The sequence below is a fragment of the Gouania willdenowi genome, chromosome 9 (genome assembly GCF_900634775.1).
Source record: "Gouania willdenowi chromosome 9, fGouWil2.1, whole genome shotgun sequence".
NCBI lineage: Eukaryota > Metazoa > Chordata > Actinopteri > Blenniiformes > Gobiesocidae > Gouania > Gouania willdenowi.
Window position 1 is genome coordinate 41,259,167 of NC_041052.1, and position 15,741 is coordinate 41,274,907.

Sequence of the window (15,741 nt, forward strand, 5' to 3'; positions counted from 1 at the left end):
ATGCATCAGTGTAATAAAGGGCTTTAACTTTGACTGGTGGGAGATTTTTCTCAAAAATACATGAAGGTTCCCACGGAGATGAGACAATTGTACATTAAAATTTACCCAATACATGATTCCCACCCATTTTTCATTTATTTATTTAGTTTTAAGTGCCAATCCAAAGCATTTCAAGTAAAAAAAAAAAATGTTGCCGTTCCATCAGATTTCATACACTGGCTGGTTAGTCACTGTTGCTCCTCAATAACTTAGCGTACAAAGTTGCCAAAACATTCAGCAATCTGATGTTGGTTGCCCTACTGTAGTTGTCTGGTTGATTCATTAATGCAACGTTCCATTACACCATTCAAATGGAGGTTTCATCCATCAATAGAACCAAATCCACGGCCCCTCCGCCATGACTCAGCTGTTAATTTACTGTTGAGTCATGGCTACTAAACGCTATTAAAAAAGAAAAAAAAAAAAAAGGGGGGAAAACCAAAAATCACACGGTATTTGATCATGCAGAAAACCATTCATAAAAAGCCATCAAAGGGTAATCAGACAAAGCTCTTATTTTGTCAAACTTCTATTTCCTGTCCTGCTGCCATCATGGGTTTCTCCTCAGCGGTTTACAAAGTGTGGGAAGGAGACGTGTGAGGGACATGGAGATAAGTTGACGTTTACACTTCCTGTCACATTTGTTTTCAGCTTCAAAGGTTAAATATGATAACAGGGAAACAGGATGTTGTTTTTCTTATCAAAACAAAATGCCTCAGGGAAAAAAAACAAACAAAAAAAAACAAATCTACCAATTGTCTAAAAAAAAAATATTGTAATTTTTAGCCTGGAAGAAAAAAAAGATCCAAAGATTGTCTCCATTTATCTCACCTTCACTTAGCATTTTTTTTTTTGTACATTTTTTAGCATTTTTTTATATTTCAGGTAGGAATATAAAGATAGAAATGGTTTATGGCTGAGGTGGAGGAGTGGAGGGAGGAGGAGGAGGAGGAGGAGGAAGCCATCTGGTCCACAGAGAGTCCTGGATGAGGAGGTTTGAGCTCAGCAGCATGGGGTCGGAGGAGAAAGACGAGTGTGCAAAGAAAGTGAAGAAGAGGAGGAGCGAGAGAACAGCAGAGGAGGGGGGAGGGAGGGGGAGGAGATAAAGACAGAGAGAGGACTACGCCCTGGCCATGTGATCAGTCCATTGGCCGCTTCTCGCCGTGTTTCTTTGTAAACTCTTCTGCATTCTTCAAGAATTTTTTACGGTCCTTTGAGTATTCTTCTGCTAGGTCTGCCCTCAGGGGGTGTTCAGGCTGGGGGTCGTTGACCAGCGCGATGAGGGACTGGATGACTGCAACACACAGGAGGACACGTTAAACATTAGCATACACAATAGAACGCCAAATATCGTTTAGCATCTGTTTTCATTTTTAAATGTTCAGCATTCACACGGCAACGTTTTCTAAACGATCTCCGTTGTAGATGTAGTAAACATGTCTGGCCAATAGATGGCAGTGTGACTTTCTAATGAACCAAAATAAGTGGGCGTGCACTGTAGCTGTTCCCACTCAATGTTCTTGAAGCCAAAATACGGCGCTAAGGGGCGCTGCCATCTTGCATTTTTAGAACCAGAGTCTGCGCAGTAGGGTTCGGTGGGAGGGGCCTTGGTAACATGCCCCGCCCATTTAGCGTACTGCCCTGATGACTCATGCAGCCCAGCTAAGCCAAGAACATAAGTATCTTTCCCACTGGAAACGCCTTAGAACAGTTTACTGCAGAACAGCTCATGTTGACAGTTTAAACAAGTGAAAAGTTAAAAAGCGTCTCAGTTTTCCTTCATAACATACAGTAACTACTATTCACAAAGGTAAATACGCAACATCCACAGCTGTCAATCATCGTCATATGACGTCAAATCCTGTTTTTCAACCTAAAATAACTTATTTAAAAGAAACTATACAACAATGAGCACTTGAACACAATGTAGATGAAAATCATTAATTATCACAGAAAATTTTAGCTTTGGGAAAAAATTATGTGATGAGTATTTTAACTTTACAGTTTGACTCATTCTATCTGTTATCACTGAGGAGGCGGGGTTTATGACCTATACAGCAGCCAGTCATTCTTTTTACAGTTCCTCTGAACACAAGGAAGAATGTTTGTGTGCTTCACTTTTTGGAATTGAACTAAACTAATTAAATGTAAGTGTTGATTTACTTCATCATCTCTTGGATCAATAGAAACATATTTCAATCACAGTGTTAAACTGTAAATATTTACGCGCTTAATTTCTATCTTTTTATGCTGGGCTACTGAACTCAAACCACTACTTCTCTGTTACGCGTGAACGGATCAGGCTGAAACGGTATCTACTGTATAATCTATGGAAGTGTACGCATTGACGCTCAGAGCTCGATTTTCAATTTGGGGCCCAGGAGGGTCCAAGGAGCCCCACAAGAAAAAAAACAAAAAACAAAAGTCGATTTCTCATTTATTTCCGAGTGAAATATTACGATGGTTGGTGGTACAGAATTGTTGGCACATGCCAAAATATAAATGGGGCCCATTACCCCCTCACAGGAGGCGCCAGGGGTTTTTCAAATGACTACTCCCACGTTAGTTCTTGTTAGATCATTATGCAGTTTGGTATGAGGGGCCCACCCCCCCATTTCCGGTAATTTCCAATCTTATTGGAACATATTTGTGTGATAAATTGTTTCAAAGGTAATTCAACGTAGATTATGATTATGCCTCACACAATGTGATTAGGGGCCCAGACTCCCCCCTTTTTAAAGACAATTTCCATTAAAGTCATTTTCTCATTTATTTGTGAGTCAAATGTTGCGACAGTCGGTAGCACCGAATCATTGACACATACCAATATATGAATGGGGCCATTGCTCCATATGTGCTCGGTGGTGAGGAGGGCAAGAGCCACACAGGCAGAACAGACTAGACACAGATATTTGATGACATCTGTCCAAATGATACGACAAGGACTGGAAAAGTTTTACCAAAGCAGAAACATTTTATCTTGCAAAGGATATTAACAAAATCCTTTAGATTGATCCAAAATGTAATGGAATCTTCCATAGTTTTCCTTACTAATAGCAACAACAGCCATAGTTAAAGTGGTGTCCGGGTTGTACACATTATGGAATTACTGAGTGTAGAGGTTAGGTTTTCCCATTTTAAAGGAGACATTATGAATGAACATACCCTGAAGCGCTGAGACGGACTCACAATCACAATAGTTTCTTAAACATCCATGTGTTTTACTGTAATGTGCAGTTTTTTGGCTGAAAACAATAATAACAACATGTGGATAGCAAAAATAAAATCGTTTTTGTGATCACTGATCTCCCTCAGAGGGAGGTATTAAGTCAGTGTCTATGGACACACCCACTCATGACTATGCATAAGTAAACCCCAAAACAGCCTGATTTCAGAACTGCTCAGAAAGTGACTTTTCAGAAGCGAGTTTGGGAAAATAAACCTCAAATACTATGTTTTTGGGGTTCTTAGAACAAATGTAAATAAGTGAAAAATAGCATATTATGTCCCCTTTAAAAATTCCCCAAATACGACTCAGAATTGAACCTTTTCCGCGTCAGTTTAGCCGTTTCCATTTCATCGGCTTTCCCAAATCAAACTTCAGGTTAGCTCCAGCTTTTTAAAAGTTACTCATTTACACTCTTTGTTTATTATTAGTACTTTGTTCAAGACCACTTACACCTTAAGTTTGTGATATTTAATTTATTCACAATGTTTATGTTCTCTAACAATAAGCATCATGACATGCAGCAGCTAACCCTGAGAGAAATGTTTCACGTACCTTGGTCAGTTTTAGTGGCAGGTTTCCAGTTCTCAGCACTGATCACAGGCAAGCACACCTGGCCCTTCTCATCAATGTTGGGGTGGTAGATCTTTGTCTTGAATGTGATCTTGGGGGGCTTGAAGGGGTACTCGGTGGGGAAGATGATTTCAATCCTGAAGGCGCCCTTGTCATAGGGAGGGTTGTCCTGAGAGGGAGGGAGTGTGTAAGGATGGGTGGTAGATCACAGAATCACTGATCAGATCACAGTTCTACTCACAGGAACGATGAGCCCCTGCCATGACAATAGGTTCGACTCCTCCACTTGGATGTTTCTGAAGTTTTTCATTCCAGATCTGCGAATCTCATCAAGTTCCTGAGACGACAAGCAAATGATAAAGATTATCTTCAAAGTTAGGAACGACATTGACATTCCATTTTGAGTCACTGAAAAGCTGTGTTTTTATTACAGTCGAGGATCAACGCTGAGCTGTGGAATGTCCTGATTAGAGATCAGCCCAAAACTAGACATGGACAACATATCCACGTTCAAGATATATTAAGATTTTCTTTTTGGCAATATAGAAAATTACAATATCGCCTGTGATGATATATTCATTTTATAGCTTGTGTTGTATTAAAATACTCATCTCTGCTTTTCACTCACACGTGCTGTCCCTTAAGGCGGGCATACACTGTGGGATTTTTGTCTTTTTCTGAGCCGATTTTCAACGCGTGCGTCTATTTAGTGGGATCGTATGAGTCTCTGCTAGATCGTGTGTCGTGCATCGTGTAGTATACATGGGGTCACGAGAAGCGATGAACACCTCACGACCAGCAATCGTAGGTCGTAAGGAAATCAAAGGGTATCTCACAGTTGAAGCAGTGCCACGGACCGGTTTACCGTAAACGCTCACACTGCGCATGCGCGAACACCGTAGGACCGCTGTAAAAAGTTTAAAAAAAAAAAGACGAAATGGAAAAGACAAAAAAATACTTATCGTATATATCGCCATTTTTTAGAGCAGGTGATTATAGTTCTAGTGTCCTTCCCAACGACAGTAAAATAACTAAAAACATTCTGGCTTCAGTTTTCTCTTTTAGTTACAAATTCAGATCTTTTTTTAATCCTTTAACGTTAGTATAAAGGAGTTCAGCTCACCTTATCAAAGAATGTGAATCAGGACATGGGATGTAAAATTCAAGTGTTTATAGTTATCACTTCCTTACAAACACAAATTAATGTGAATACATCAACACATTAAAAAAGGCTACAATAACTGCTGACTCAGAGTTCATGAGCTGATATTTGATGGAATATATTAGTGCATGTGGATTATTATTAGTGTTATTGTATTTCATTTATTTATTTCTTCACTTGAAATAAAAAAAAGCACAAATAACTTTAATAGTGTTTTTTTTACTGCTGATGAAACTTGTTTATTTCACATTTGATAATGAGTTAATGTACATAAAGTTATGGTTGATAAATATACCTCTCTGATTTCCTATAATTAAACCAGATCAAGCTGATGATTTAATCATTCAGTATATTTAGGTGTAATAATCTCAATAGTTACATTAGTCTAATGGTTTGTGTTGTGAACACGTGAAATATGACATTGTGTGACACATTTATCTTTTATACACGTAAATCTAACCATAAACAAATCTGTGGCTCTATGTGGTTTTATGACAGTAAGACGTGTTCTTTTTAATCTTTTCCCTTATATGGAGTGGTTAGCATTAGCTCTGTGTCGGTGTGTTAGCTTAGCATAGTTAGCATTAGTTGAGTTTCCAGTAGGAGTGTGACCTTGAATAGGTTAACTTTGTTGGATGGTTTTCTGGTCTGAACCAAGTAGTTTTCCATGATGTATCGCAGCACAGCAGCTTAAAGTAGCCGTGACAAGCACCTCACACACACACAGAGGTGTGTGAGGGGGCGGTGGCAGTGCACACCGTGGAGGCTCCACGGCAGAGCTTCCGTAAACAACGTTCTGCTCCAGAAAATACTAAGATGTTGACAACAAACGGGCAGTTTTGGCCCCTGGGACAAGGTTTCTTGGGGCGTTCCTGGCTAAATTGAGAGAAATGGCCCGTGGACCTCGCTATTTTCTGACATGGGAATTTATTGTTTATATCGTGGGATGACATATTCTTACCGGTGAGAATGATTTTGACGATAAATCATAAACGATCAAATATTCCTGGTAGCTGTAACACGTTAGTATGAAAACTAACAAAGCAGCGTATTAGCTTTGCTGTAGCTAAATCACTTCCTAAATGAGCTAAAAGAAACAAACATAAAATATCTTTGTGCAGTCATCAGCAGCTTCTAGAACAGGGGTTTGCAACCTTTACTCCCAAAGGAGCCATTTTGCCTAATCTCACCTGCATTGAAGTTGTTCTGGAGCCTGAAAAAAAAAAAAAACCTTCCTAATGAAGACAATTCAGTTAAAATAATATCAAATAATTTGATAAATTATTGGATTTGAAGGGGTACAAAATATAACTTGAATTTGAGATCACGTGATCATGTCGGTCAAAACATGCTAATTTCTTGCAACGTATCAAGCATGCATATTAAGCCGGCATGTTGATAGTTAAATAAATTGATCCCCACACATATAAAATCTCTATTTTCTTCCAGAATAGTATTTTTGTTAGTTTAGTTATCTTAACAGGGATTTAAAACTCAAGATTAGCCACAGGTGCAAGGAAAGGTGAAGTCGGAAGGTGGCCGACTTATTGCGCAAAATTGATGTATTTTTAGGTTATCAAATTGTTTTGTCATCATTTTATGTGAAGTTAATGTCCTTAATCATCAATATCATCTGTAAGAAATAACAATTCATTTTTATAATATGTTTTTGAAGCTATAGGGAGCCATTGCGAAAGAGTCAAAGAGCCACATGAGGCTCCAGAGCCACAGGTTGCAGACCCCTGTTCTAGAACATTCTCCATCCTCTGATCCACCACAGGCTGCTTCATCAATGTCACAGAAAACAAAAACCCATTCTCAGAATCAGAAACCTCCACAAGAGGAGCTGGTGGTAGTGGGCTCAGCTCAGCTAGCAAAGGTTGCCAGGTTGGACAACACGTTATATCACATGCTTGATTAGTGCAACTGTAAAATAGTTCTCTCTCAAACAATGTCCCTGTGGAACTTGTGTATGCTAACGCTATATATATATATATATATATATATATATATATATATACACACATACACCGATGTTGAGTTATCTGAAAAATTCAAATTATAACACAAATTAGGTATGAACCGATGTACCACCCCAACTAGTGTCAACATAGGACAACTAATTCAGGGTTGATAAATAATTATAATAGTTTTTTCTAAATATCAACAAGGCTTTAAAGCAGGGAAATACACTGTAATGTATAGTGGACTACGTTATGTCACTGCATGGATGGAGAGTTTTTCCCCTTGTGAAGTACGCTCAACTTTATACATTTTTTAAAAAAATGTAAAAGTTTTTTACATGAACAATAAAAACACTAGATAAAAGCTGACTCCTATTTGCATAAATTTGAATAACCACTGAGAAATAGAGCAATAATAACAGAGTAAAACATAATGTACTGTTACTTTGCTAATTGTTTACAGGAAGCTTTAGTCGTCATTGAATCTTTTTGTAGTTGAACGAGACCCGAACAGATATTGGTGATTTCTTACATTTGAATTGTAGATCCAAGTGTTTCACTGAAATTTGTAGGGATGTAATGATTCACTCAACTCCCGATACGATTCGATTCACGATACGATTCTCTCACGATTCATTTTACAAAATGGGACTGTACTTAAATGACTGAAAAATATTTTTTTATTTTTTGGGGGGGGGGAAAAAAACTAGAAAATACTGTACTATTTTCCTTTTATTTTTCATTGTCAAAAGAATCCCTTGATGAACTATTCAAACAATGCAATTTAACTAAAAATAAATCTTGAATGAAATAAATAAAGGAATAATACAAATGAAGAAGCCTATTAATTTAAATTCTGGTTCCATAGTAAACAATACAAAACTGCATAATAGTTATTTTTCTTTTTAAAAGTGCAACTGAAAATGTATTTTGTGACTTAACAATTGGACCTTAAAAAAAACAAAAAAAAAAAAAAAAAAACAGTCTGCACTGTATTTGCGTCAGATATTTGTTTGAACCAGCAGAGGGCGCTGGTAACCCAGTGGTCGGTTGGGATGCAGCTAATCTGTGCAGTGAAGAAGAGATGCTATGCTAGCAGACAGAGTTAATAGAAAAACGTGACTTTTACAGATATTCACTTAATATTACAGATATTCTTTTGGTGCTAAAGGGGTAAGGAATCATTTATGAATATGTTTAAGAGTAGAAGGCGGCCAGAAAGAAAGTATTAGCAGATTGGCGGTGGGCGAAAAAAAGTACTGCGATTAAATTTTCACAGCATCGATGTGAACCTTGATACCTATGAATCGATTTTTAACTGCCTTACGAATAATCGTTACATCCCTAGAAATTTGTGATTGACAAAACTTAAAAATGATTTTTAAAAAAGGTTTAGAGACTAATGCACAAGTTCTTTCATAAAATAAAGATGATAAAGTTAGAAAGAGTCAAAGCAGAGAAGGGAACAATTTTTTAAATATTAAATTAAGCATAAGAAAAAAATTAAGAACCCTAAAAATTGTAAAAGTCACAAAGCACTACAACATAAAAGCCATACTGAATAAATAGGTTTTTAACTAAACATAGCTCCAAGCATTGCACATTCTCATAATTAAAAAAACCAGTACTTTAAATTATATAACGCATATTCTACAATATTCAACAACAAAATGAATAAAAAATAAATAAGACCCTTAAAAATAAGCTGAATAAATACAAAAAACTATGTTTCTAAATTGAGTAATAACCACTAGTTTAACTTACAAAAGCATATTCAACAATAGAATAAATTAAAAATGAATTATGTATTAGAGTCTGAGAGCTAATGTGGGAGATGTTTGATGCAGGACGATAAATATATCGATTGATACTCGTTTGTTGCTGATATCAGATCAATATCAATATTGGATTGAGATGCCCTAGGTTAAACATTTTTAAACATCTCTACAAAGACTTGATTCTAGAACAATTAAATACTGCGTGTGATGATCTATTATAGAGTTTATCATGTAGTTTTCTATATAAATGTGTGTAAGTCTGTGTCGACTACAGGAGTGACGGTGTGTGTGCTGACCCTGTGAGTCTATCAGTCCTTGTATCATGACTCAGCGCTTTTACCCTGAGCTCAATAAAGATGTGTCATAGGTGTAGTGATACAACCTTCAGTGTGACTATAAAATATAACCACATACAGACTGATCTGATAAATGATGATTTATTCAACCTAATCCATGTTTACATTTAATAAACTCAAATAATATCGACAGTTTAGAATCATTATTACTTTAGAACAGTGTTTTTCAACCTTGGGGTCGCATGAAATGTCCAGTAAATGATAAACAATAAAAAATATTTACTCAAACATTTGTTGCTTTTCTTTCTGTTGTTTTTTTCTAATTTATTAATGTCCTACATTTTACATTACTATCCTATATTAGTATTTATTTTTTCATATACTGTGTTACTGCAAATGTGAACTTCCCTTCTCCATTCTATACTTTCACTTTAAAATATATATATATATAATGAAATTAATAAATATATGGATAAAGTGCAGTAAAATAAATATCTGTACACTAATCCTGGCTACTATTCTGCATTTGAAACAATATCACAAACATGATCAAAAACTAATTCCAAAAGAAGATGAAAAATTATTTGGGGTCGCCAGAAATTTGTGAAATCAAAATGGAGTCACGATCCAAAAAAAAGGTTGGGAACCTCTGCTTTAAAATGACAAACTGTAGAGAGGAATCGTGTTTAAACTGTGTATGATTATTATGGAATGTGTGATTCTCCAGCCCTGATACAGAATGTTTATTGGGTTTTTTTTTTTTTTCGAGCAAAGTGACGTTAAACTGTTGATTTATTGTATAAATACATTGCTACTACTGACGTAAGCATCGTTTGCTTCCCGCAGTACTACGGATATGTTTTTAATTTACTGGAACCGATATATATTAAAACAACGTCATGATGTAACCAATTAAGCCCCATTAAACATCCATGAGTGAATGTTTTAATTTAATATACTACAGCCATCCCAGTGGCTCTACTTCCAAAATGATTTAATTTGTATAATATTAGTATTGATATTTACATTTAATAATATTATATCAGAAATGTCCAGAGGTGTAGGCGGCGGGCGGAATCGCCTATTGCTCTCTTTCTGGCTGCCTTCTATTTTTTTAACATGTTCATAAATGATTCCGTACCCCTTTAGCACCGAAAGAATCGTTAAAATCCATGAAAGTTTGAAGTTCTCCACACTTTGGGCAACTTTTGCAACACTGTTTCAGTGGCCATTTTCTAAATCTTGTGCAAAGTCTCTTGTGAGTTCATTTCACGCTCCACCAAGCAGCAGCTTTACACGCCTCTCCATCAGCGGGTCAAATCACTCTCCCGAAGCACGCAAATGTCTGATATTGGCAGGGAGAAGATGATTGATCAATAGTTACACGGTACCAAATTGTAACGGTTCCTACTATACTGGAAATTCTACACAACGCTCCTACCGGTGCGAGTTTCCGCTACCTGGCGGCCGCCTCTACTCTCCTCCCAGCTTCTGCACAGTCTATGCTCACTGCACGCTGCTACTCGCATGTAAACAAACCAACATGGCAACTGTACAGCTGCTGAATGATTGGCTGTTTGCCTGTTACTGGTGACGTGCGGGGATGTGATAGGCTGTTTCTGCATGCTGGGTCCGCCCATCTGTTAGCTGTTCTTGTGTTTCTACAGATGGAGTGTAAAGTCGCTTCAAAACAAACAAGTAAAAGTTCTGTCTAGCCCAGAAGCACGCACGGCTACAAACACGAGGCAACACACTCACTCGGGGTGTAAACAAAAAAAAATCAATTTCACGATATCAATTTTTTGGGTGTTGATTTTAAATCATTTTATATATATATATATATATATATATATATATATATATATATATATATATATATATAAAAAGATTTTTAATTTTTTTTAATCAATATTTTTGTGTATCTGTGCAATATTTCAGTGGTCACAATGCTTTTAATGTGTTGTAATGGTTACTTGATGCACTCGATTTTATGATGCAGTGTGTAATGGGGGATACGCGATACAAAGCTCATGATAATGATTATCTCACAATATGACGATACTGCAATTATCGATATATTGGTCAGAAATCAATCTATGATAATCTATGACATAACAAGGAAAAAAAAAAAGATCAAATGAAAAAATAAAATTTTTATTTTACATCTGAAAGACAATAAATTGAAAAAGTATCCTATGAACAGTGACACTATTTTAGTGCAACATTTCTGTAAATAAGTGTCAACATACCAATGTAAACAAATAAGTATCTCCAATAGTGCTTAAAAAAAACATAGGGTCTTTCTTACCAGTGACATCATTACCAGTACCTGCACATTTTAGTGAAAAAGCAGAAAAGGTATAAAAAATAAATTAAATAAAATTGATACTTCGACAATTGATCATGCAAAAACATATCCCGATATATCGCTCATCGTCACACTCCTAGTGTGTAAAGCCTGCAATATTTATGTATAAACAGACATTCTATTTTCATATAATCTGTTCAGATCAGTGTTTAAACTGACACAATAGGAGACATTTTTTTCAAATTTTTGTGCATTGTCAGTAACTCAGGTGATTTATCCTTAATAGTCTCACTTACAGTTGTTACAATGTCGTCAGTATGTTGTCATGGTTACTTTGAGAATTCTACACAGTAGTTTCAGTGAAAAGAAAGTGTGTTAACACTGCATTTTCTTTTTTTCAGTGAAAATAATAATAAACACTAATAATAAATAGGATGTTTTGAAGTAAATAGTTTGACTCAATTTGTCCCCTGAATGATCAATATCTTCTGATGAACATATACAGCAACTTGATTTTTCATCTCTATGTTTAATTTTGATATTAACTGGGTAAAATATAATAAAAACGTACCGCGACCCAAGTATCATGATACGTATCATATTGCGACATTGTTGCCAATACTCACCCCTAACACTCACCATGGCAAAAGCACCAGGCCTGAGTGGCGAGTCTGCCGCGGTGACGGCGTCGTCAGTGGCGCCACCAATTTTGCTCAAAAAAATCAAACTCCATAAGTCACATTTGGAACTATTTGGCTTCAAACGAGGCAGAGATTGTAAAGCAATAGGAGATGGCCGTCCACTGTGCAGGTGCTGTCACCAAGCTATAGGACCCAAAGGAGGGAACACATCCAACCTCATAAAACACGTGTGAATACCAGGTTAGTTTCAGTATGGTGGGCGGTAATGCTCCATGCTCTGGTTGCCAACCGCCGTCAAACTACACAGAAGAAGAAGTATCAGTATGAACTATGCACTGTTTGTTTTCTCATTAGACTATATGCTCCATGTACACGCTGTTAAAAGATGTCACAGTACAAAGCACCTAGAAAATGGATAAAAATATAGTTTTTACTAGTGGCGTACCAATACATCAACCATATCGATATATCGATTAATGAATTAACAATCCAGCTACATCGATGCACAATGAAAACATTGATAAACATATAAGTAATTAATAAGTATTTGTAACTTCTACAAATACATTGCAGAACAAAAACCGTAATAGTTTTAAAAAAAAAAGGCTGCAGTATCACGTTAATACCCGGAACCGTGATACTTTCTCTGGTACAGTATCGTAGTTACTCATTTTGGTATCGTGACAACGTCACACTACAAACCAGCCATCAATAGTGGGCTTTGTTTGTAACGAAGAAAAGTCACTGGTGACAATATTTTTTCTTATTATTTAGTTTTATTTTTTTTATTGCTAAGAATAATTCAGACCAAATTTTAAAAAAGTAGATTGTTTTAAATTCTCTATGGAAATTTGAATCCGATATTTGTTTTCAGGCTAATATCGGACCGATATCGGATTGGGATACCCCTACTTCTTAAAAACATGAAATAGGTCATAAATGTATGCATGCCCCCCGATAAGGGATGGGTGATATTGACTAAAAAAATTATCCCGATGATTTCTGGTAATATCACGATAACGATAAATAAAAACTATGAAAAAAATAAATATAAAAATTCACAACTTAGTGTAAACAGGTTCCTTACAAACATAAATAAATCTGAATACATCAACACTAAACATTAAAAATGGCTACAATAGCTGCTGACACAGAGTTCATGAGCTAATATTTTATAGAATTTATTAGTGCATGTGGATCACTATTAGTGTTATTGTATGTAATTCATTTATTTCCTCATTTGAAATAAAAGAATTTTCAAAAAAGCACAAATATCTCCAATAGTGTTCACTGATGATTATTCTTGTTTATTTCATGTTTGATAATGGATTACAAAAAGTTATGTTTGAAATATACATACATAAAATATATTTCCTATAATTAAACCAGATCAAGCTGATGATTTAATCATTCAATATATTTAGGTGTAATAATCTCAATAGTTACATTAGTCTAACAGGACCAGCTTTGTCTGTGAACACGTGAAATATAATTACAAAAAACTGCGTTTCACAATAAAATATCGCACTTTCCTACCCCCGACCCTAGTTGTTGCCGCATTTTTCTGTTAGACAGGTCCCTTAGTTTTATGGTTAATATTTTAAAGTCTTTATAAATGTTAAACTCAAAGCTGCTCTGGGTTTAATTGAGCATGTGTATTTTTTTTTCTTTAAACATTTTATTCATAGGTTTTATCTATAATGAGTGCTAAATTCTCCAGGTGTTCAAAGGTAACAGATTTCATTTATTTCCATGTGCCTGTTTTCTACAAGTTCTTTCAAAAAACAAAATATGGAATTTGCTGGTTTAAAACCCTGTCTTATTATTGGGGACATTTGTTTTTACTTTTTCACTTAAGTACATGTAATGGCCATTTTATTGGTGTATACAAGTGTGGATCCTAATTGAGCGTGTCACAGACTATATATGTGATGCCACTCCCTCAAACGGTTTCTGACCACAATACAGGAACACCAGAACACCACGAACACTGTTTGATGCTATAACGTGTGTCGTGCAGAGGTTTACAGGTAAACTGATTGTTTCAATGAACACATTGGCTTGGAAGCAATTAAGCATAAAATAAAGAAAAAGTAAGTATACATCAAGAAGTTGTACGTGATTTAGCTCAACTTGACACTGAAAGGTGTACACGGTGGGTGCGTCAGCCATTCAGCCCTTTATCAACCCGTCAACGTAGCCAAGTCGTGGATTTGGCTACTACAGTACATTTAGTAGCATGTACTTTTACTCAGGTAAGGGTGCAACTTCAATACTTTCACTTTGACCTATGTCAGCTCACAATTATTTTGATCTATATTGTAATCACGATTATAATCAATTATTTATCATATTAGGGTAAAAAAAAAATCTGGTTTTATTACACTGCTTTTGAAATACAAAGTTTACAGTGCAAAATGAAGCTTTAAATAAGAATTGTACAAATATATATATATTTTTAAATTAACTTAAGAATTTAAAATGTACCAAAGGCTAATGAAACAAATACATTATTACAAAGAGCAGAACCTGTATTTTATATGTAAATATTTCAGACAATCAGATCTATTTAAAACCAACCAAAATTGTGATCACGATCAAAATTCGATTAATTGTGCAGCCCTACTCTGAACTTTGGACCTGTTGACAAGACTGAGCAGGCACAGGGAGGACTGGGGACTCCACACTTTCTCTTTCGTTTCTCTTTGGGCTGATAATGAAAGCATGCTAACCCTGAGCTCACTTCACTTCCGTCCAACCTGTAGAATAGGACAATCACTTTAGAACGTTCTTCAGTACAAAGGCTCCCAGGAGTTAGTCTGAACCTAATCACATAAACACGTGGTGTTAGATGATCAAACCCCACCCAATCACGTAGATGGACTGAACCCCTTCACATAAACATAACAAGGACTAGAACCAAACCCCAGCTAATGTTACTCAGACTTAGTTAAACCAAACCTAACGTCATGCCAAACAACCGGCGTCAACCAGCCTCTAGCTACACTTACGCAACACGCAATAAACCTGACATGTTTCGCGGAAACAAACTAACAAACACAAAGGATGAGTGTTTTAAACTAAGTAAAAATCCCCGGGATAAACTCTAACCATGTCCGATGAGGGGTTAAACTGGACGGACCGAAGCTAGCAGGCTACACGCAGCTATAAGGTGTAGCCAGGATAGCATGTTAGCTTGTTAGCACACACACATTTCTACTAGGTAATAATCATCCAGTGTTAACGTTATCCACATCAGAACCGCCCGTAGCCGGTGTTTACTGAATAACATAACCGAAGTGAGTCTAAAGTCAGCGGGGAAGCCGAGTCCAGCTCCCCGGTGGAGGGCAACAGACGGTGGCCTAGTTTACCGGCAGCTTGGCTCCAACGGGTAATGTTTGTCGGCTGCCTGTGACCTCGTTGTAAGTGACTATAAGCCATGAGCTTTTTTTGCTCTATCGACACTAGTGATACCGTAGATCGGGGTTTAAACAGCAAACAGACACACTGGCTGACCGGCGCCGTGTGTTTTAAAAGGATAAATAAAGTGAAACTAAAAAGATCGGAGATTTACCTTGGCCAGCCTCCTGCTCGCCGCCATCTTGAAACTACTGTAATGTTCCCAGAATACACAGCGCGGGGATTATGGTGAGTAGTATGAGTAGTATGAGTAGTATGAGTAGTATGCAGTCAGAACGAAAATAAAAATAACAACTCAGCTGTTAAATCTGTGGCTCTAATTCTTCAAAACTCT

General features: G+C 36.5%; 1 protein-coding gene across 1 annotated transcript; it reads right to left on the minus strand.

Annotated features, from left to right (window-relative positions):
* Positions 1-900: 900 nt before the first annotated feature.
* ube2l3b (ubiquitin-conjugating enzyme E2L 3b) lies at positions 901-15,731 on the minus strand. The gene is made up of 4 exons (XM_028458529.1): positions 15,562-15,731; positions 4,080-4,175; positions 3,821-4,007; positions 901-1,333 (listed from the first exon to the last, which is right to left on the minus strand). The coding sequence occupies exons 1-4, from the start codon at positions 15,586-15,588 to the stop codon at positions 1,179-1,181; spliced, it is 465 nt and encodes a 154-aa protein (XP_028314330.1). The 5' UTR covers positions 15,589-15,731; the 3' UTR covers positions 901-1,178.
* Between the last annotated feature and the right edge of the window lie 10 nt (positions 15,732-15,741).